Source organism: Clupea harengus, chromosome 17 (assembly GCF_900700415.2).
Source record: "Clupea harengus chromosome 17, Ch_v2.0.2, whole genome shotgun sequence".
In the NCBI taxonomy this organism is placed as follows: domain Eukaryota; kingdom Metazoa; phylum Chordata; class Actinopteri; order Clupeiformes; family Clupeidae; genus Clupea; species Clupea harengus.
Window position 1 is genome coordinate 9,643,737 of NC_045168.1, and position 24,158 is coordinate 9,667,894.

Here is a 24,158-nt window from a genome sequence, read left to right on the forward strand (position 1 = left end):
TGACTTGCACATCATTCGAACACATCAGCTTATTACAAAGCTTTGGCGAACTGTGTTGTCACTTGAATGCATGTATGTGAGGGGGAACATTATCACCACACTTTACACAAGTACATCTATAAGCACGCATCCAAACTAGCGTTTTAAAACAATCAGGCAAAGTAATTGATCTCTGACATTCAATCCACTGTTCTGCATTATACATTTGCATCCTCATTAACATGCTCTGTCCTACTTACAGCTCAGATCTTTTCCTCTTCGCCAAAAGCAAGGCACTTCTCACACTGCTATCATATCTACAAAGTCCACTGTGCAGTGATGGCTGTGTCTGCAGCAGTTGAGGAAAATGTATATGAGTGGGTTTGATGAAGGACTGCCACACACGCTCTCCTCAAATTAGTTTATTAGACAGACTTTCTATTTTTAGTGGCAAAGGGGCCAGTAATTACTTTGATTCCCGCTGGTGACAGTAAGTGGGTAGCCGAAGTATGCCTGGCACAATGGGAATAAGAAGACCAATGAGAGAGGCCCAGATCTTTCTGACCAAGTTTCCTCAATTCATCAGAGGTCTTTTAAGCACAGAGTGTAAAGTTTTTTTCGGGAGGAATGTGTTGAGTGGGGAAATTGTCATTGTGATTGGACTCATTATAGAGTGGTGTATTGTGACTTCTTTGATTCATGGTAAAATCTACATGTGTGGGTACAAATGAGTGTACAAATAAAAGAAGTGTACAAAGCAACGCAAAAGCAACGCAAACGTACAAGGCAGCCTCGAGGAACGTATGGCTTTCCTGTCATAAAACCGGTTAAACAAAACAACTGTAATATGGAGACACTTTGGCAGTTAGTTGTATGTGATTAGTTTATTTATGATAGTTGTGACCCAATATACAGGTGAGGAATGAATCACTGCACTGTTGATATTGAGACGGAGCGGGGCGCTCTCCTCTGGGACTACCTGTTTCAGAACCAAAGTCAGCTCCTACCTGTTTTAATGGAGCTGACCAGGGTGCTGAAAAGCAGTTGACATTACATCGCAGAATTAGCTATTTAAAACACTGGTTACAGTTAATGCTGGAAAAGTAGCCACCCTGCCAAATGCATGAACAACGCTACTGTTCAACGCGTTATTGACGGTGGAGCATCCTTAGCATAATTATTGTCCTGTTTCCCCTTATAATCAATGACTGAGGGAGGTGTAGAGGCCTCCGTTATAGATGTCAAGTCCTTACATGACGCCTAGATGAGTGACTGGAAATTCGGGAAGCAATGAACTCTTTTACCTTACTACACCTGTTGATCACTGTTATAAATAGTTCACCCACTTATATGTTTTTAACAATAGGTTCAGATAGGTTTGTTTGACAGGTCTCTGTAGGGTGCCCGCACTCTACTCTCCTCACAGGGGCTGATGTTAAATTCTTGTCCTGCAGTCAGTAAGAGGAAACCGGTGTGCGTGGCTCGGGAACAGTATACCTGTTGTTCATCTGCTCTGATGTGAGAGAGCTGGCTGGGGGTGGGGGATATGAGTAGTCGACTCAGTGCTGCAAGAGAGAAACTACTTCCAGGAAAGTGCCGTTGCCATCGCAGCGAAGGGGAAGATTCGATCAGCGCCTGCGCGGTGCTGAGGAAGCCGCATGCAGTAAAGTAATTACAAACAGTAGCCGAGGTAGCTAAAAGTCTTCGTGAATTGCCTTAATTTCAATAGAAGATGTGTATTATCTCTGCAAACCTTAAGCCGACATCTTAAGGCACCGAAAAATAAACATCACGAAGTGAGAACGAGGGGAGAAACATAACCACGTAGGTTAGGCTATTTATTAAGTGCAAAGCTACCAGCCCTGTAGGTAACGTCCTGATGTCGTTGAGTCGCTAAAACTCCTTGAGCTACATAAGGTAGGACTTGTTCTTCCTGTATAACCCGGTTCCCTATTGCATAATTATCGACTGACTCTCAGTCATCCTTTACTGTACTGGCATCTGTGGTGAATAAATGCTCACCTTGTAATCACTATCCTTGCGTCAAGAAGCAGAATACAGCAATGCACCATAGATATAAAACATTATTTCGTCACCATAAGGTATGGGTTATTGTCACTAGAACAGAAAATAAGAGAGTAGTCTTTATTCTCATAGAAATATCCTGCTCTTGCGATGCACGAGGAGGTGGTCTTGGAGCAATTATATTCCTATGTGTTTGCTGTTGCTGCGGCTGCTATTAAAATATCCAGTTTGTTTTTTCTGTGTTATGTTGTGTTGCACAAATCGAGTCATCCGTATAGTTGACTCCCATTGGATAGCATTTACAGTCGTGACATGTCGTGTCTCGTAAAAGTTATGACTGTCAGATACAGAACAAGTGTGTGTTTTTTTTATGACGTGATCATCTTCATCGTGAATCGTTATCGTTTTATCTTTAATGTTGACACTTCTATATTGCCTCATCCTCGTTCGAAGGAGTTCATTACAGTATGGATGGACACGTACTAATTTTCAGGTGACATGTACAGGTGGCTTTGCAAAGTGCTTATGTTTTTTCAAAGTGATACGCTGTTCTGGGTAGAACCTCTTTTGTATTTCAACAGTGAATTTGTCTAATGTAAGAATTTCCTCTGGACATATCTGGACACCATAACACCACAGGACTCTGGACTTTGTTAGTGATAATGGCAGTACCTTAGTACTTACTTTGGCCCAGGTACCTTTCTAGTGTTTAGGAACCACAATGTATGTCTGTTCGAATTTGGACTAAATGCATTTGGAAACAATTTGTGTGTTTACATTTAAAGCCTTGTTAATACAAGACTGCCACTGGGTAGGTGCTGCATGCACATCTGGCTCTAGGACCATGGCACTTAAGATGCCATAGGGTTCATGGATTATGGTCAATTACTCATTTTATGAGTATGTAGACCGTAGGAAGGTGGAGGCTTTTCTTATTATTGCTCTAATGGCCAACCAGATAATCCACAGGGAAATCCTTTGTATCTCCTCAATAAACCCCAGATGTCAAGATAACTCTTTGGCTGACCAACACTGCAATTACTGAGGATATACTATGTGTCAGTCAGCCATTTCTGTACTGTAGCTGAGGGAACTGTTGTCCAACCCCCTAAACTCTAGCATATTGTTGACTCACATTATTTAATCTGTATTTAAATTCACAGGCGTATGCACGACTATCTGCTAGGCAATGCAACCTTTCTTATTTTATTAATCATTTTACTTAAGATTTATATCAGGATGCTGAAATTGTGTAGTGTTGTAGTGTGTAGTCACAAATAACAAAATTTGAATGTTGTTACAACCTAATCTGAACCATTTGAAATTTCCCGTGCTGCCACATGTCACCACTCACTAGTTGCCAATGCACTCAAATGACATTGTGACATTACTGTAACACAGACTGCAGGTCACCAAACATTGAGAGATTTAGGGATTTAAGCAAGATAAATCGAGTCTTAACTAAACGTAAAGCTAAAATGTATGATGGAAATGAGCTGTAAGCTTTATTAAGAGGCTTTTTATCCATTTTGAAGTTCCAAGAGTTTGCAATGATAGGACTGCAAATACAATGAAGATGAAAGACAACAGAAACTGAAGTTCAGAGAATCAAACCAGTAAATACTCAAGGTGGAAAAGCTCTCCTTTTTCTCCTCTGATGAGTCATATGTGGATGAAAGTGTTCTGGGAGGTAGACTTAGTTTTTTTCTAAGAAAGGAAATGTTCAAAAGAGAGTTAGACAGTAGAGTTAAATAAAATATCTCGTCTTTAGATAAGACATCAAATTTCAAAAGACATCATATTGTCAAAATGCAAAACCCACATTCACATAAAAAGGCACTGATGTGGGTATACCCACGCACAGAGGGAACAAATGAGAACAAGCAGACAGAGCGAGAGAGAGAGAGAGAGAGAAAGAGAGAGAGAAATGCCCCCTCACACATACCCACACATGCATATGAATAGACATACATGCAAACCCACGCATTCTTTTTAACATCTTCATCTTGTTGGAGATGGTTTAGATCAGGTCATGGTTTGTGCAGGATACAGAGATCATGCAGATAAGACATACCCAATCACCTCAGGTCTATCTGTAGTCCTTTCCAACAGCAATTTGACACAGACACACTCGCCGGAAAGATGGCATCTTATTTTGCTAAAAGTGTCCATAAATCACATGATAGCAGTGTGTTTACAGATCGCTGTGATTACAATCATGTGTAAAAGGGGGGGTCTCCAACTGATCATTTGATATAAAAGTGCCATGATCCCTCGAGTGGTGGACTTCAAAAGACCTGGATTAGGTCCAAGTGGAAAAGCCATGGGCTTCTCATTCATGTATTCCCTGGAAGACGAGGCAACTTTAAGCACATTTCTGGCACATGGGTTTCAGTGTTGGACGCTTTGTTCTCTATGGAAATTGATTAAGGCCGCTGCAGGCACCATTACACAGCACGAGGGAGAGAGCACTGAGGAATTAACCAAGGGCAGAACACACCGGCAGAGATGATGAGAGCAGCAGGGAGATCCTCATGCTGTGTGTGTGGGTGTGTGTGTGTGTGTGGGTGTGGGTTTGGGGGTGTGGATGTGGATGTGGATGTGGGTGTGTGTGTGTGTGTGTGTGTGTGTGTGGGTGTGTTTGTGTGGGTGTGGGTGTGTGGGGGGTGTGTGTGTGTGTGTGTGTGTGAGGGGGTGGGTGTGTGTGTGTCTGTGTGTATGTGTGTACGTGTGTGTGTGTGTATGTGTGTGTGTGTATGTGTGTGTGTGTGTGTGTGTGTGTGTGTGTGTGTGTGGGTTGGTGTGTGTCTGTGTGTGTGTGTGTGTGTGGGTGGGTGGGTGTGTCTGTGTGCATTTGTGTATGTGGGTGTGGGTGTGTGTCTGTATGTGGGTGGGTGTGTGTTTTATTGAGATTTGTTTCTGAAAATGGGCCAGTTCTGAGCATCTGATGAAGTGTGTGAAGAGCAGCAGAAGACACTTAATATGCAGAGATGATCGTGTGGTTTATTATGTTAAGATATTTCATCACTTTCCCTGTTAACTCTGCAAGTAAGTGTACATTTGGCAAATGTCCATTGACTGATGTTAGTTTTAAGTGATATTAGTATAGCTTGTACCAATTTGTACCAGACTTACCAATTGTAGGAGCCCCTCTCCCTGTGATGTCCTGGCGCATGCTAAATAATGGACATGCTAAAAGAAAAATGTTTTCTTTTCTTTGCGTTAGTATTTTATATTGTCTATATTGCACATCAAAACTTCAATGTATCTGTCTGACGATGATTGTTTTCTGCTAGTGTTACTCAGGTCACGCCGGATAGGCCCACTAGTGCAAGGCATGCTCAAACTTTGAGGTGGCCTAATTTAACTGGCCGCATGTGATCCACTCATACACCTCATCGAGGGAGTGGATGGAGGAGGGGTATCAGAGCACTTTAACTCATTTTGGTGTGAGTACTTCACTAAAATGTAATGATGGGTGAGGAGAGGTGGATCACTACTTTTGGATGTGTTGAGAGAGACGCTGCAATACTAAATGTGTTTTGCACTCTTTTCTGCTCATGGTTACATTTGCTGAGTGCAACATAATCAATAGCCTGAAAACTGCTGGTTGTGCCAGACCAGAACTTCAAATAGGGTCTCAGAGATGTTTCAGAGATTTAAGGATTGAATTTAGTTGTGCACTAACACAACCACTATGGCACTAACAGAGCCATGATTACATTCAGGTGAGGTTGAGTTGTAACTAGAAATCCCTATCACGTGACCACGTGGGTGCTAAATATATATTCCTAAATATGGAAACTAATGTTGCCTTCAGAGCCTTTGTTTTCTTTGTTTTTATTCTGGCATGTATGTTTGCCTGGAAGGATCATTCTTTATATCCATAGCAGTAGATGGATTGCATTTTAAATAGTTACGTTGATAGCTGGAAATATGAAATAAAAATGTTTTGCTACAATGACACCAAGCCCCCCAAAATCAGTATTTTTGAAGCCCTTACAGTCTGATTTACTCTAATAATATGAATGTTTGAGATAGGGCTTCTGCACAGCTTGACAACAGAAAAAAGCATAGAAGTATGGCTCCACCTTTGTCCTCATCAAAAATGCAGGTTGTGTGAATATGAAAATCTGATGTCTCTAACTCCACATCCCCGTCTGGCCCCTTCCCCAGGAGTCAAGCAGGCTGTAGGCATTGTGCCATAGCAGTAGCAGGCAGCATGATGAGATCAAAGTTTGTGTGTAAGACTTCACTGGCTGGTCAGAGTTGAGGTCAGGAGACAGTGGTGTGACTACAGCTTGAAGATGTGGTAGAATGGAAAAGTTACGTATGTCATGCATTCACCACAGAACTGGTGCTTTGAAACTAGCCAGCTAACGTTAGCTTGCTGACTTGCCAGCTGGTTTGGTGGTTCTCTATCTAGTTGAGGTTAGATTAGGTGTTGATAGAGTAGACCCCACGAGTTGTCAACAGAACTTTGTATTCCGGCTTGCTGCCTTTATTGGTAGCATAATGGGGTCCTGTATGGGTGTGCATCTTTGCTAAAGTTACACAAAATATCAGTCCAAATCTTGGTATTCACATTGCAGTCTAATCTATTCCCTCCCACGGCCTCTGTAAAATGATCTTAAATTAGCTATCTTAAATTAGCCACCTTAAATGAGCTATCTTATGGAAAGGCAATGCTGTCGGTGGCTGTTCTCAAACAGTAGTCAGACCAGTCTCTGCTCATGTTGATGAGATTAATTTATGTTCATGAACAACCTGAGCGTATGTTTTGCCCTGACAGTCTGCTTTAAAACCTACTGCTGTTTTATCAAATTAAACAAACTAAATAGCCCCCGTTCAAAGAGAGAAAACAGACAGAACTCCCCGTGCTCATAGCAGTTCTGTGGTGTTCCTATGCATGTACACCGGTGGTGTATGTAGCATTGCTGCTAACCTTTGCTTTCACTTTAGCAAGCTATGAAGAAAGTCTACATGTTATCTGCAGCCATATTACTGTAGGCTATGTGACATGATTGGTTCTAGTCATCTGTGATATAGTAAAGAATGTTTTGTCCATCTAACCCAGAGCTCAGGGTTAGACATCAATCTGTGAGTTAAGAAGGAGGGGTCCTTGAGGGTTTAACTGTTTTAATTGTTTATTATTATTTCAATTATTTACTTATTTATTCATACAACTCCATTTCCATGAACATTGTTTTGCCAACCACTTTCCCTCGAGTTGGCCAAAACAGTGTTAGAAGCAAAGCCCACTTAAGCCTTGTTGTGTCCATTGATATATTGCATTGTTCTATGCATTCACTGGTGTAGTATGGTGTTATATGCACTTGCGAGTACAGACACTAGGGGCGCTAGTACTAGCGGAAGTGTCGTGTTGAATGTACTGTATGATGTGAAGAGACTAAGTAAACCACGCTCTCTGTTCCTATATGCTTCGTGTGTGTTAATGTCTTCCGATACAACACCACAACAAGCCTTCCTCTTTTAATCAGGTATCGCTTGGTTCTATAGTTACCTGGGTTGGGAAGGTTACTTTGGAAATGTAATAATAGGTGACAGATTATTAGTTACCCTGTTTAACATATAATAAGTAATGTAACTATTTTAATTACCTCATCAAAGTAATGTTACTTATTAGATTTGATTACTTCCATTTTGATTGCCAGACAAAAGGCGGTCCGATTTCAAACAAGAGAACCAGTCAAAAACAACGCTTAACATTTGAGCACATACTGCCAAATTAATGCCTGTCTTGATGGCGAAAAGATGCAAAGCACCAGAATTAATGTTATATTCTACATAGAAGCTTTAAAGCTTTTTACCAAAAAGAATATATTCAGATGTAAGCCCTTTGTAATGTAGGTACAATAGGTACCAGCCTCACAGGGGTACCAGAATAATGTAATGTGCCTTACCTTGTGAACAGGCGCCAAAAAATGTGCAGTTGTGCATAAATTATAATACTGTCCACCAAGATAATGTTCGTACTACCCTGACAATAGGCATCAACTATTCAACACAACAGCAGAGCAATTAAAGTAACACGTTGCAACAATTTGACACTTTTTTAGATATGGTTTTATAGGCAACTAGTTTAGGTACCATCCTCAAATTAATTTTGATAGCATATAGTCATGTGAAAGACAGATAAACACCTGTGTCTTCCCCACTAGCCATCCAGGATATGCCCTATGTAGTTCTGTGTAACGGGCTGATACACCCTGCAAAAATGGAAGAAAAGCTTGCACACGCATGACATTGCCAGCTAAACTGCCAAAAGACACCAGCTGGGCTGTTGGTGGTGTTTGCAAGGTTATCGCATGCCTTTTAGGTAGTTAGATTACTAGTTTTGGAACAGAACCCCGTATCGCTGCTTTAAGTTGAACATATGGGGATGACACACAGAGTGTGGGTCATAGTGGTCAAAATAAAGATCAGTCACAAATCAGTCTAAAAAATCAGTGTCATAAAATATATCAATACCAAATGGAAATGTCAATATCAATAGCTAGTAAAGGTTGAAGGTCTTGGGAGTTCTAAATAGGAGAGGTTGGCAGCATTCACTCTTGTTCAACATTAAATAGACCAGCATATACTATCAAAAGCATTTATTTACAAAATGATCAGAAGTACACACACAATTTAATTCAACTAGATGTACTTAACTAATTAACTAAAAGGGACAGTGTGTGAGAGGGACAGAGTGTGTGTGTGTGTGTGTGTGTGAGCGCACAAGCATGTGTGTTTCTAGTGTGTGCTGTCGGGTGCAGGCCAGAAAGAATGTGTGTGTTTCTTTGATCGGTCTCCGTAATTCCCTCGTGAACAGTGTGAGGTCAAACAAAGCAGCCTATGTAAAGTGCGAAGTTCGAGTCTTCTCTTCACGTGTGGCTACGTTAAGGCCAACATATGTGTAACCTGTGTGATTACAGTGCCACGTTAGAAACGGAGAATGGTTAGCAATGCATGCAAGACCCTATGTCTATAGGGAGCATAACATTAACTTTTGTATGATGTGGCGAAGCCAACTACCTTATAACCATGAAAGATGTCACAATAATAAAGTTCAGTGGACAAATCAAATCAATAAATTTAAATGAACATTGCAATAACAGTCTGTTGCTTAGCCACGTAAATTACTATGCTAAATTTAGCTAGATATACAGTATGCCCTGTTATTATATTGAAGTTACCAGTCCTTGGGGGAAGAGGGGACGATTCCGATGTCCGATACTGACGATTCCGATGTCTGTTGAGCTAGGCTGGAGAGTATTCATGGATGAGTGGTTTGGAAGGGCTATAGTTCGAATGTCAGACTTCGTCGTTGCTGTGCAGTACAGATTGGAGGGACCAGTTGCTCCTTTTGTTCAACTTGAAGAGATTGCGGGTTGTCTTCACATTAATTTGTTTTGCTTTCTCCCGTCGCTGCCGTAAGAAAAAGAGTTTGTTGCGTCTTCCCTGAGCAGACTACACGGTAAAAGGGGACCTTAGGTCAGAGAGCTTGAGCACAGTAGAGGTTAGAGAGCGAGGGTGTGCTCTCCTGTGAGAACAGGGAGAAAGAGAGAGAGAGAGTAGCAGCTCCCCTCCGAGAGTTGGGCGAAAGAAAGGGGGCTCTAGGGTCTTCTTCACCAGGTCAGGGGGCATAGTTCAGGTGAAATTTACAATGTTTGATTGAAGGAGAGGTGCTGAATGTTTACATACGTTCCTGATAAAACCACAGGCAAATTCCTGATAAAATCACACAATGACCAAATTCCAGATGTACCAACAGTAATAACCATTATTTTGATTAGTGACTGTAATTTAATTACAGACTTTTTTTCCTCAGTAACTGTAACATGTTACAATTACATTTATTTTGTAATTTAATGACATAACTCCATTACATGTAACTAATAACCCTGATAGTAACACATATAGTACGGTACTGATACATTTTGACCATTAATTGCACAATGGATGAATGAGTGTGCCTGTCTGGAAAGCAAAGACTCTAAATAGTTTTCCCTGAGGCTATCAACAGGCTTAGAGAGGCTTGTTGGCACTGCATTTGTACTTCGGGATTGTAGGACTTAATTTTTCGCTTTTGGGAATATCATGCTCTACTGCGAGGGGCTTGTGTTATTTGGCTATGCTATTATTCTATACTATAGGTTTCTTTCGCTATAATGAATTCTATACTATATTTTTCTATTATGCAAAAGGACATACACATTTTTATGAGGTCACTCAATAATGTATTTCCCTGTAATGACTTTGCTGCTACTTGCTGGATATTATTCAAAGACAGAAATAATATATTAACGTTAGTTATCCTGGGACTAAACATTTCTGTTTCCATGTCACACTTATGAAATTATCACCATATGGTAGCTCCTTCTTGTCTACTAAAACTAGAATTACTTGTGAGATGTTAATTATTTTTAACCTATTGCTTTGTTTGAGAAAGTCATGATTTAGTGCAAATGGAAACATATCTTAACTGTCACAAGCCTTAGACAATTTGAATGTTCTATGTCAATATCAGAGGTTCTCAGCAATGTGGTTATGATCCATAACGTCTCGGTTACTTACGTAACCTCGGTTCCTTAAGCAGGAACCAGATATAACACAATGGTACATGACGTCAAGTCATGGCTACAAATCGAAGCATTTATCTATTCACGCCTGAAAGGCCGCGAGATCTGTCAGCGCGCGCTCCTGGCCCCGCCTTCCAGGAGCTCTATAATATCATTACGCGCCCTCAGATCTTCCTCGGAAAGAAACTGAGCAAGACAATCAATCCAAGGTAACACTGTACACGCCAACCTTGTTATATCTGGTTCCTGCTTAAGGAACCGAGGTTACGTAAGTAACCGAGACGTTCCTTATCGCAGTTCACTGCGATATAACACAATGGGACCCTATACATTCCCGCGTGATAATACAGTGGCAGCCAATTACACACACCAGCTCTACTGAAGCCTTTGCCCTCATAGAGGTTCATACGGCCGCTGGCGGTGAACATATTAACAGGGCAACCTTTGTCATAGGCGGCAAGGATCGCGATCCTGCGCCTGTAGGAAACCACCCTGGAGTGTTTCATGTGCAACAAACATGTAGACACCGATGAACACACCGAAGCACACGAATAGCTGATCTGACTGTCTGAAAGCTCTAGTGCGCTCTGCGTAACAGCGGAGAGCGCGCACTGGACAGAGTTTATTCAAACGTTCCTCCTCTGCTGACGCAAAAGGAGGAGGCGAGAAAACTGCTAATTCAATCACCTGATTGCGGAATGGGGTTACCACCACTTTAGGTGTGTAAGCAGCATTAGGTCGCATAACCACTCTGTCACCAGCGATCGAGAACTGAAGACACGATGGACTGACTGACAGGGCTTGCATGTCACCAACGCGTTTTGCTGACGTTAACGCCAGCAGCAGCGCGGTCTTTAAAGAGACAAACTTTATGTCCACTGTCTCCAGGGGCTCGAACGGAGGCCCTGTGAGAGCACGTAACACCACTAGCAGATCCCAAGAGGGTATGAGGTGTCTCTCTGGCACCCTGAGCCGTCTCACCCCCGCCATAAAGCGTGACGCTAGCGGGTGACTGCCAGGAGAACTGCCATTAATGCCTGCGTGGCAGGCTGAAATGGCAGCCATGTACACTTTGAGAGTAGAAGCCGCCTTCCCCTCATCAAACAATTGCTGTAGGAATTCTAGAATAACGCCCAGCGCGCAGTTAACGGGGTCGTGCTGACGCGCAGCACACCACTGCTCAAAACTGCGCCACTTCAGCGTATACAGAGCCCGTGTTGATACAGCTCGGGCACTTTGTATTGTAGCCACCACCGCGTCCGACAAGCCTGACGCTATGAGCCTGCACCTTTCAGGTGCCAGGCTCTGAGACGCCACCACTCCGGATGGGGGTGCCACACTGTCCTGTGCGCCTGCGTTAGGAGGTCTCTCCGTAGAGGCAGCTCCCAAGGCTGCTGCACTGACATATTGACCAGATCTGCCGCCCACGGCTGGTTGGGCCAGTGGGGGGCTATCAATATCAATTCCCTGCCCTCGTCCGCAATCCTGCACAGCACCTGCTGGAGGAGCGGGATCGGGGGAAAAGCATATAGGGGTAGAGCTGGCCACTGGTGGCCCAGCGCGTCTATGCCTAGTGGGGGATCGTCGCCCCCTAGCGAGAACCAGAGCGGGCAGCAGGTGTTCTGCCTGTTCGCGAACAGGTCCACCTGCGCTTTGAAAAAACGCACCCAGATCTGACCTATCACTTGTGGGTGAAGGCACCAGTCTGCTGCTCGAGGATCGCCCCTCGATAACAGGTCCGCACCGTAGTTGAGGTGACCTGGTATATGAACTGCCCTGAGGGACAGGACGTGCCTCGCTGCCCACAGGAGCAGGCGAGTCGCCCAATGGTGTAATGACGGGGAGCGCACTCCGCCCTGGCGATTTATATACGCCAAGGTCGCAGTGTTGTCCGTCCTCACTAGTACATGTTGACCACTCAGCCTGGGCAGAAAGTGTTGTAGAGCTAGGACTACTGTTCGCAGCTCTAACACATTTATGTGAGACGCGGCCTCTGTCACAGACCAGAGACCGTTCACGCCTCTCCCTTCGCAGACAGCTCCCCAGCCTTTGGTGGAAGCGTCTGTGGTCACCACCACGCGACGCGACACTATGCCCATAGTGCCTGACGCGGCGAGAAACCAGGGGGTTCTCCAGATCGCCAGGGCTTTCCTGCATCTGGAGGACACCACTACTCTGCGATGCCTGTCTGTGACTGCGTTGAGCTTCATAGACAGGTACCATATTTGGAATGGCCGCATACGCAACATCCCTAACGGGAGCGCTATAGCGGCCGACGCCATCATCCCTAACAGGCGTTGGCAGCGCAGCGACGAGACTGACTGTCCCCGTCGGAACTGGCGCACGCATGTTTTGATGGCATTTATCCGTTCTTGAGACAGCCTGACCTCCATGGAGGTGGAGTCTAAGATCATACCCAGAAAATGCGTAACTTGCCTGGGGCAGAGAACGCTTTTTTCTCTGTTTACAACAAAACCCAGTCGATACAGGTGTGCCACCACTAGATGGCCATCCTGCACTGCTGCAGCTTTTGAATGGGAAGCAATTAACCAGTCGTCCAAATAATTGTAAACGCGCAAGCCGCGTAGACGTAATGGGGCGATAGCTGCCTCTACGCACTTTGTAAATACCCTCGGCGCTAGGGACAGGCCGAATGGGAGTGCGTTGAATTGGTACGCTATTCCTCCGAATGCAAACCTCAGATATTTCCGATGTCTGTGGTGGATCGGAATGTGGAATTACGCGTCTTTTAAGTCTATCGTGATAAACCAATCGTTTGGCCTTATAAACTGCACAAGCCTGCGTGGGGTCAACATTCTGAACCGTAGCGGCATGAGTGCTTTGTTTAACACACGTAGATCTAATATCGGCCGATAATTCCCGTCTCTTTTGGGTACGAGGAAGTAACGGCTGTAGAAGCTTGCATTCCTCTCCTTGAGAGGGACTCTGCTTATGGCCTTTTTTCTGAGCAGGGAGATAATTTCTTCCCGTAGGAAGTGAGACTGTTCTCGCTGCATTACAGACTGTATTACTCTGCTGAATGGCGGAGGGGAACGGGCGAATTGCAGCACGTAACCCTTTGTAATCGTTTTTAGCACCCATGGTGACACTGCGCATGCGCGCCAACTTTCCGCACAACCAGGGAGGTTGTGCTCTGAGTTGAATTTGTCGGGGACTAACCCGCTCATGGTCAATGAGTCTACGCCTAGATCTACACCCACTCCGCCTAGGGAGGGAGACGAGATCTGGGGCTGCCCCCTCATGTTTTTGAAAAAAAAATTGGGGGTGCGATTGCACTGTGTGCATCGCGGGGGGAGTTGCACAAGCATGTCTGGGCACTGCGCCATCTGGGACAGGAGTTAGGACATATGATTGTGGTGCTTGTGAAAACCTGCTTACCGTGCTGGACATGATTTCCACATGTGAGCGACGGGCTGATTTCTGTGGAGGCGGTGTGGACTCCAACCGCTCCCCCCTGTGTGACGAGCGGCTGACTGTCACAATCAGGAAGCCTGAGGTCTCCCTCTGCCTCGCCCGCGGCGAGCGGAATGCTGCCGCGGAGCCTGGGCTGCGCCCTGGGCAGGGCGCGCAGCTGGTCGCTGTGCTGCAGGCTGCGCTGGAGGGCGGAAGGGTTGTCTCTGCCAGCCTCGCCCGATGGATACCTTTGCTGGAGGCGCTGGCGAGCGGAACCCGCTTCTCTTCCGGCCCGGTGCGGGTGTGGTGTGTCCTGAGGAGGACGTCGCACCCGTGCCACTAGAGCGAGGCATCCAAGCCTGGAATACCTCTCTGCTCTTCTGCTGTTCTTCGAACTTGGCAGCCATTGTGACCACTGCCTCCCCGAAGGCGCCCTGGACAGAGACCGGGGCGTCGAGGAGTGGTGCTTTTTCTCTGTCTGACAGCTTAGCCAGTGATAGCCACAGAGACCTCTGGGTAGCCACCGCGGCACCCATCACCCTCCCCAGTGCCTGTGCCGTGCACCGAGTTAGTCTGAGCGACAGATCCGTCGCGCGACGGAGTTCTGCCACAGACGGGTGATCTTCCCCCAGCGATAAGGCAAGCTCAGTCAGGAGCTTTGCCTGGTAGCGCTGTAGCAATGCAGCCGTATTGGTCGTGCAGGCAGCCTGCCCTGCAGCCAAATAGGACTTCTCTGCCAGCTGAGCCTGGTGTCTGCCCACCCGCGTGGGCAGGAGAGGCTTCTGGCCGAGACGCATCGTGGGGGATGCGGACGAGAGGTAGCCCGCTACTGCATCCTCCACTTGAGGAAAGGAGAGGTAGCCCCTCTCCTTAGCCATGTGGAGCTGCATGTAGGGCGCGAACCCCGGCACCGGGGCTCGGCCCGAGTAGGGTATCGCCCATGTCGCCTGCAGTTCCTCGTGCACCTCTTCGAAAAAGGGAATGCAACTGGGAACTGACGCGGCGGAGCCAGCATAGAACTCCCCGTCCAGCAGCGAGGACCGCACACTGGGAGGGGGAGGGAGAGGGAGCCCGAGGCAGCTGGCTGCTCTCAGCGCAACCTCGTGGAGCTGCTGGCCCAGGAGCCGAGACGAGGTAGGAGGTGTCTCCACCCGCAACCTGACGTCATGGCTCGTCTGCATTGCTTCCGCGATTGAGCTGTGCTCATCGGAGAAGTCTAGCAGACTATCATCATCCAGGCTGATGTCCAGCTCGAGCGCATCGTGGGGGATGTGCTGGACACCGCTTGGTTGAAGCTCCTCAGCCTCGCTGCCCGCAGCCCCAGGGCTGACAGGCGGCGGAGACGGGGAGAGACCCGGGAGCGGAGCTGCCGCCGCAGGGCGACTGCTCACGCTCACCAAGTCCAAGGCTGAAGATGCACTCATTCCTACGGGGGCGTCAGCCCCGGATGGAACTAGTGCCGCCTCCTCGGCATCTTTGCGCTTCCAGAACGCAAGGCGCCTGGTAGCCTTAGCTAGCGGGAGGCTAGCACAGATGGGACAGACAGGGGCTTCGCCCGAGAAGACGCCCTCCGCGTGGTCCCTGCCTAGGCAGGTCACGCACCGACGGTGGCGGTCGCCCTTGGGACGAACGTGACCGCAGTCGGGGTAGTGTCTGGCCATCTTTTATCAATCTGAAAGTAGAGAAGAATGTTAAAACACAAGCACACTATCTGCAACGTTGTTAGCAAGCTAGCAGGCTAGTCAGAGACTTAGCCAGCCAGGCAGCAAGGATAGCAGCCACTACTTTCAAAATGAAATTAAGCCAAAGAATTTCGTAGCGCCCTGAGCTGGTGAGGGTTAAGGAACCCGATAACTCACCAACCCGTAGAGAGCGAAAAGCACACAAAACTCTTTTGACTGTGGTAGAGCGTTTGAGATATACTCAGAGATGTTCACTCCGTCTTGCGAAGTTTCAAAAGAGGAAGATCTGAGGGCGCGTAATGATATTATAGAGCTCCTGGAAGGCGGGGCCAGGAGCGCGCGCTGACAGATCTCGCGGCCTTTCAGGCGTGAATAGATAAATGCTTCGATTTGTAGCCATGACTTGACGTCATGTACCATTGTGTTATATCGCAGTGAACTGCGATAAGGAACTGGATCCCATGGACAGGATAATGGTCTTCTTCTGCTCTGTCAAATGATCAAACTTTTGTGTCTACTTTTCTAACTGTATAGAATTTCTAAAGATACATGGGGCATCAGACAGTCTCACAGAGGTCACACAAACATCTGTTTCCAAGTTTGAAAAAAAAAATTAGTTGAGTGAGTTGCAGATAACATTGTCTTGTGTAAGTTTCAACCCATTGAAGTTGCATACAAATTTCATCAATCAATCAATCAATCAATTTATTTATTTGATCAAGAGGGACAGTGTACATTCATGAACAATAAAATGTAAATGCACACAATTATAACCAAAAGGCTAGTTTCCATTGGCAGTCCCCCTGCCAGCTTCTACTGCTACCTTCAAACTGTGAGATGTCCACAGATGGCACAATCAGTAAAGTGACATAGTTTGATACTTTTAATAAAAAACAGTGACTGAGAGATTGTCTAGTTCTATCCCTTCACGTTAAACATATAGCCTCATATTGCTCACTGGTCCGCAAACCTGGGGGACAAACCTTTTACTTTTTGAGTAAGTTTCACCAGTTTAAACATGCCACATCTCACATTTATGTTTTGTAGTGCAACACTGCTCTCCATTTTGCTGCATGTCGAGGGCAAGCTTCCACACACTCTTCCTACTCTTAGGTTGTTCTAAACAGAGACACTCGCGTCAAAGTGTGCTGCTGACCCTGAAACAGGAATGCCATACGCTGACAGTTCACTCTCTGAGTGAAGCAGAGGACAAGGGAAATCTCTTAGAGCTGAAGTGGCATCATCTGTTTCAGCCGTCTTGTGGGGGCTGGGTGGGATGATTTAAACATGAGAACTCACTGAAAATGAAAAGCATTTGTACCAAATGCAAAAATATGACAACATAAATCTGAATGGGCTTTAGGTCACTTTTTTCTGTTCAAACAACAAAGAGTATTCTATATATGCAATGCACTATGTCCATATAGTTTTAAAGGTCTGTAGTTTGACACTAAAATCATTCTGGGTCTCTTAATTATAAGTATAATCTGAAATTCTGTTAGTGTTATTTCTTACTGACCTTAGGTCCACTATGTTAACTGTGGACATTTATGTGTTGGCACCAATTCACTCTATGGGTATCTTTGAGGGGACTAAATGTGATAATTCCTGATAAACTGCATTTTGAAGGCCAGTTGTTTACATGACACTAAGCAGGAAAACAAGAAGTCATAAAATAGTCTCCCATTTGACTGCTGAGGCTAAGTAAGCTATATTGCTAAGTACTCAAGGTTACCATAAGTATGTGTATCAATACAAACTCCAGAGCAACAAAGATATGTACATGGTTGGACACATATTGCATTGCAGCGCACTCTAGTGGACAATTGCTATATAGTACCCTTTCAACTGTAACTTGCAGGCTGTAGTAGACTAGAACAGAGATAAATGGTCTTTTTAAATGGTCTGTGGTCTATTTGAATTGAATTTAATCACTACTTAAATCACATTCATCTCAGGGTCTTGTAAACAAAGATGTTTACATGGTGGGACATGGTGAGGACACAGATTGCTTTGCAACGCACTCTAGTGGACAATTGCTATACCATTAAAATTGTAACTTGCAGCTGTAGTAGACTTGACAAGAGATAAATGGTAAAATGGTCTAACCCTTTGAATTGAATTTAATCGCTACTTAAATCACCTTCATCTCAGGTTCTTGTTCAATCCTGTGAGATCAGGCAGAAGGTTGTATGGGCATTGCATAGAATTATGGAAAGTAGAATTATGATATGGCACACCCTTCAGGCAGCTGACAACAATGTTCTAATTTCAAACACAAGTATTAAATACTTCTCATAGACCAGCTAGCAGATTATATATATATATATATATATATATATATATACAGGATAACTGAATACAATTTCCACACATTCATGTACAAAATGTCGTGTAACTTTCAAATCCAAATTCAAATCGTTTGTTTTGTATGTGTTCAAAAATTGGTGACAAGCACCATCTAGTGGATTTAGCGTCTGTCAACCACAGAAAAACACTAGTGCCACTTTTTCCTCGTACTGTGAAATACTGTATATTCATCACATTTAAGAGCACTAAAATGTTTTTAGCTCACATATTACATTAAATGTGCTTTGCAGGAATCTTTTGGAACATTATGGGTGTCAGTTTTACTTTTTATATTGTATAATTGTATATTGTATTATTAGTGCACATATTACTTGTAAAAGGCACTCTTCAGTCTTTTTGTTATGATGCCGAGAGTCCAGATCCAAATCTGCAAAAAAAAAACTTTCAATCGAAAATGAAACAGAATGTTTCCCTGGTTGTGTAATATGTTGCTCATTGACTACAGTACATGCATTTCACAGGCCTCACAGCAACATGCCATTTGACAAGACTCGCTGGGAAACCTACAAGTACATTCTGCTTGAGGTAAGACACTCTCCTTCTGAGTCCATCATTAAAACTCTCATACTCCATAACAACGTGATCAATAGAGGCTGAAGCAGGTACTTTGTTTTAGTTGGGCAAAGAACAAACCATTCCAATAGAGGCATGTCTGGACAACAGATCGATCTCATTTAAATCGTGATGTCATTCCCTCGTTCATGCTTTGCTGACTCATTGATCACTGCATGTGTTGACCTTCTCAGGTCTTGGTAATTGCACCACACACATCCCCACTCCCCCCCCCCCCCCCCCCCCCCCATTCACAAATACACATACACACACACAAACACACACTCGCGCACACACACACACACACACACACAAACTAACACACCAGCAGACGTCATAACTATTTGGAGGGGAAAAGATTGCAAGTAGGTGTAAATGTCACAGACAGTAAGGCAAGCCGTCTGCCGTTAAGCCTGCGCCAGCCATTATGAGTCTGGTTTTCACCTGGAAGAAGAAACAGCGGCGCGCAATCAGAGCTCATTACCCCCCTGGGCAGCCATGCAACAACGTCATAACTGGGCTCATCTCTGGGGGTGGGGGGTGTTGGATTAATGGCCCTGGAATAGGTGTGAAATGAACCTCCCCTTTCACCGTAATTAGGAGAGGACATTAAACTAAATGACACAGCTATACAACTAGGCTGGGAAGCTATTATAGCTGTTTGTGTATGATGGAGCCAGATTTTGAGACACTTCCAACTGGGTTTACACAAGCAATGCAGATGTCAAATGATCTGTGGTGTCGTAATTGAGGGAGTCCTCGAAGCTTTGTGCTTGTGCGGTAACTCCTGATGCCTTTTTATGTGCCATGTTCATGTGCTATGAATTTGAAACTATATTTCTTTAATATTGTGATAGTACTTGGTATACTTACAGTATTACATTTGAAGTGTTGGCAATGTCATGTTGTGAAAGCTTTTCATGTATCTTTTCAAAGACATTTTCATGGGGTTTGCCGTCCCGGACCAAAGAACAATGCACTACCTATACATAGCCTGGATGGGCAGTGAGAATGAAAAAGTGTTTATGTATCTTGCACATGAATTTAGAGATAATATCAAAACTAGTTGCCCATACTGCCTTGAATAGTATTTTAATTGTAGCCCAGTCATGGTGAGAATACAGTTCTTGAGTGCCCTCTAGTGGGCTATTGGTAGAGGGTGGGCTAAGATCTTTGAGGGATGAAATCAAGCAGACGTTACAGACGTTGCCTGGCTTCACTCTGGTCCTCTTCAGGGCTGGCCGCAGCCTGAGTGGGCGAAAGAGAAGTCTGCGCGGGATGGATCCAAGGTTGTCCCTTCCCACGGAGAGTACTTCCGAGCATGGACGGATTATGAAACCATGGGCCCCTGGGCCTGGACATGTGAAAGCTCCCCCTTTGCGCGCGCCCGCAAAAATTGTGCGCTCGCAAAACATTACTTAAATGTAATGACATTTTTTTCAACAGCACAATAACTAAATTCACCTGTACCTCAACAGGATTTACAGCGCACATGCACATTTTCGAACACAGCACATGTACACTCAATTAAAGCCAACAGCAAATTAACAAAATACACCTCTTTTTAACCTCAAATAAAAGATCACATAACTGCAACTTCATGCAGAGGCTCTTGCTTAGCCCCGTAGGCCCGTTCGGTAATCCATCCCTGTTTCTGAGCATGCCTGTTAAAGCCCAGCTGCACGTGGCCAGGTCAGGGATAAACACACTGTCAGACCTCCACCAGCAGCCAATGGAAATCAATGCTGATATTGACCCACAACTGCTTTCAAGGTTCTCAGCTAATCAGGCCATACAGGATGTCCTGTTGGAAAACTATGTAGATCGCATAAAATATAAATATAGGAAATTGTCATTTTCAAAACGTGGTGTAGAAATTGTGAAATAATTAATTTGTTTACCACAGTATTGATTTTTTTACTGAACACATAAAACAGCAGACAGCTATTGTATAATGTCAAGTCCCATTTAATTTGAAAACATAAACTAGAGATGCTCAACAGTAGATTCCACCCAGCAAATGACTGATTATACAGCCCCAATGCTGATTATTAAAATTCTGAGCATTAAAGCACACAATACACTTTATGATTAATAAAACAGTATTAAAAATCAGTTGACAGTAATTTATTGTGTGCAATAAGCTACATAACCTCCCCAATCAAGGATACTCATCTGCTGTATTTTTTAGGTAAATGAGGAAACCACCAACACAGGTTTTGTGACAAAATACCAGCCGACGTGCTGCCCATGTTTTCTGCGATTCAAAAATGTCATAATCCCCTTTCCAAGTCTCCACTATACAGCTATTATTATAAGAAGACATGCGTTTGAGTCTTCAATAGCATATCTCAATATTTATTTTGTATAAATGGTTCGGGAAAGTCTAGTGACATCTAGTGAAATATAGACTACTATTAGTGTTTTTTTTTTTTTAAACCAGTTATGTTAGCTTGTTACCACTTCATAGAAAAGACAGTTCTGTATTTAAAAAGTTACCGTAGCTCGTTTAGCGAGCTAGCAACCATGCTCAAAGTTCTGACAGGTATAACTGTTTGTTTTCTGTCTGTAATTTTTTTTAATCGCGTGGGGAGTAACTAGGGAACACTAACATTGCTGAATGGAGTATTTTTTCCCTAAAATTACAGCTGTCAGTCTCAGGCTCAAAATGATTACAACCACTTGTGGATTATGATGAATTGCTCCAAAAGACCCTTAACGACTCCAGAGAGAAATAATGGGCAATGAATTGTGTGCAATAAACTAGATACATAAATTCTCAGGATTGTAATTAATGGCATGTTTTAAATGGTTTTGGAAATCTACATTATCTAGTTTACGTTAGCTGTTGGCTTGTAATGATTACTAGATAGCTATCTATTTGACTAAGTAAGTGGGTTGTTATTTCACACATTACCTCGTCACTTTGAACTTTACCTTACACAAGCAGAACATCAGATGGAATGTAGGCTGTGAATAATCCACTGTGTGGGTGGTTTCTTCATTTACTTCAAAAATAAAGCAGATGAGTGTCCATGAAGTGGCTTTAAATCTTGTAATGTAAGCAAATGGTTTGGGAAAGTCTATGATAGGCTAAACGCTGACATTGGTTCTATGTCAGCTGGCTGAAATATATCAATGGCGTGGTTTAAACAGTTCGGGAAAACCGTGGTTTAAATGGTTTAAAAATCTCTCATAACCAGATGGAGTGGTAACCAGATATGTACACGTAATGCTGACATGGTGTGAAATGTAGACTGTTATTAATGGCTTGTTTACTAACGAAGATTTTAGAGAGCTCTGTACTCTAAAATCTTTAATACTTAAACAGACAGAGTTGTAAAGGTAAGGCCGACACTGGGTGAAACATAGACTGTTAAAGAAAGGCTTGTTGTTCTAGGGCTCTGGTCTACAGCGGGCAGAGTGAGTTACGTCACAATAGGCAAGCAGTCAACCATGCATTTCAGTGGTAAAAAAGAGGGATGAAAAACGCAGCAGTCACACTAATAATACGTTTCTGGGCAGATACATTAATGAGAAAACAAGTAAACAGGAACAAAGCATCCAAGGTGTGGACATGTGAAGTCCTATCCCCTTTAATCATTCACACAATTCTATTGAATTGAGTTTTATTTATATAGCGCCTTTACAGAATCCAGAGCCTGAACCCCCTAGAGCAAGCACTAAGGTGACTGGGGCAAGGAAAACTCCTTTCTTCCTCCAGGAAGAAACCTTGAGCAGAACCTCAGCTGAACCCATCTGCTTGGGGCCAGCTGGATTGAGGGATAGAGAAAAGTGTGTGTGTATGTGTGTTTGGGGTGTGTGTGTTGTATCAGAGGATAAAACATAGTCGTCCCCCCCCCCCGCTGTCAATCAAAACACCAGCACACAGTCACTGACCCAAGAGGCTAGGTGTCTGTGCCTGTCGTTCCCTCTCTCTCCAACTCATATTTCTTCCTCTCCTCTCTCTCACTCCTCCACCTTCTTTTCGCCTACCCTTCTTCTCCTCGTCTGTTTCTGTCTAGTGTTTTTCTCTCTTCCTCCTATTTTCATTATTTCCTCTTCCAGCTTGTTTATGGTTTTCATCCTTGTCTTCTCCCTCTTGTTTTTGTTCTTGCTTTCCTCTGTCTGGCCTTAGAGCATTTTTTGTTCTTTTGTGTTTTTCATGCTTGCTGCAGCCCACTATGGGAGCATGGTTTGGGGGTTGAGTCAGGACAGTGCCAAGTTGATCACTTGCATCACAAATACAGTGGCTCAGGCTGAAAGGTGCTGTAAGCTGAATATGATTCCTTCGGAAGCTGTTTTGGTGGGTGCCGTGTATAATAAAGGTCTAGATGTTAGACCTCACAATTCAAAACTGAGCACCAAAATGATTCACTTTATGCCGAACTCAAATATTCTTGCAGTTGAAATTATCTGAATACACTGAATAGGCCTACTTGGTTCTCAAGACTGAATCATGACGTGGAAGGTCAACAATCTCAATGTATAATCATCAGTAGATACAATTATCTATATGCAACAAATACATGGTCGACACTGGCTTTTGACAAGTTGCCTAATTAAAACCACTGTCAGATGGTTTACTGAAATGGATCAATACACAGCTTCCTGTTATTGCCTCCCTAATGCATTATTCGATTGAACTTTTAAAAAGGATAATAATGAAATTGCTCAGCGTATATATTTTAGCCGATGGTGGGCATGAAGTCTCGTATCGGACAGGCAGGCAGCAGGGCCTGTGTTTGAAGCGCGTGCGTTTCTCAGCTGCTAATGAAATGCCCGGTCATCGCTCCCACTGGCCCATCCTCATTAATCTGGGCGGCCGGCAGCTGGCGCGAACCCCCTTGGAACGAGCTGGCATGTTTGCAATGCCAGCGCCATCGGAGGAGATGCCTCCTGTAAATATTTGTATTCCGCCACGATCGCTTTGCTCAGGAGCTTACGACTGGGGCGGCAACCATCACTGACTTAAACGATTTTTGTCACGGAGCGTTTTTTTTTGGTAGTGTCCTTCCTCATACATTGTTGCCAACAAGCAGGTGCATCGTTAGGCCTATTTCGTTAGGCTGAAGCCCCCTAAAATGTTCTTCAGCCCCCCCCAAATTATTTGGCATTATTGGCTTTAAAAAAATATATAAAAAAATATATTTTTTATTTTGGTGATGTCATTAAATTAAACTATTGTTTCTCACATGGACAAGTTATTTATAACTCTAACATGCTACATATGTGCGTGCGTTCTGGTTTGTATGTTTTCTCCCCCTTCAAATTACAATCCAATAGCCTATCATCATACTTAACGATATAAACCCCGGGGATCTTGCGGAGACTGCTGCGCTGGCTTTCTCACTCTGCCAAGTAACGTCTCTTCAACGACAGCCAGGATTATAGCCAAGGAGTTTAGCTCAAAGTAAATGATGCAAGGAGTGAAATTGTAAGTACGGGTAGTTACAGAATGTGGCTATCTGTAGTTGTTAACGATTGTTACCTGCTTAAATGTAGGTTTACTTGAGGTAAATGAAGGGAATATTGTAGTGGGCTATGTTAA

At 44.1% G+C, this 24,158-nt stretch overlaps 1 protein-coding gene across 3 annotated transcripts in view; it reads left to right on the plus strand.

The window, feature by feature from the left end:
* The first annotated feature begins 1,492 nt into the window (after window positions 1-1,492).
* Window positions 1,493-24,158, plus strand: part of plppr5b (phospholipid phosphatase related 5b) — a 73,045-nt gene continuing 50,379 nt past the window's right edge. For all 3 annotated transcript variants that reach the window (XM_031583795.2, XM_012815130.3, XM_031583796.2), the window contains exons 1-2: window positions 1,493-1,896; window positions 18,517-18,580. In XM_031583795.2, coding sequence (XP_031439655.1) covers window positions 18,530-18,580 — 51 coding nt within the window. In that variant the 5' untranslated portion in view covers window positions 1,493-1,896; window positions 18,517-18,529. The remainder of the gene's footprint in view (window positions 1,897-18,516; window positions 18,581-24,158) is intronic.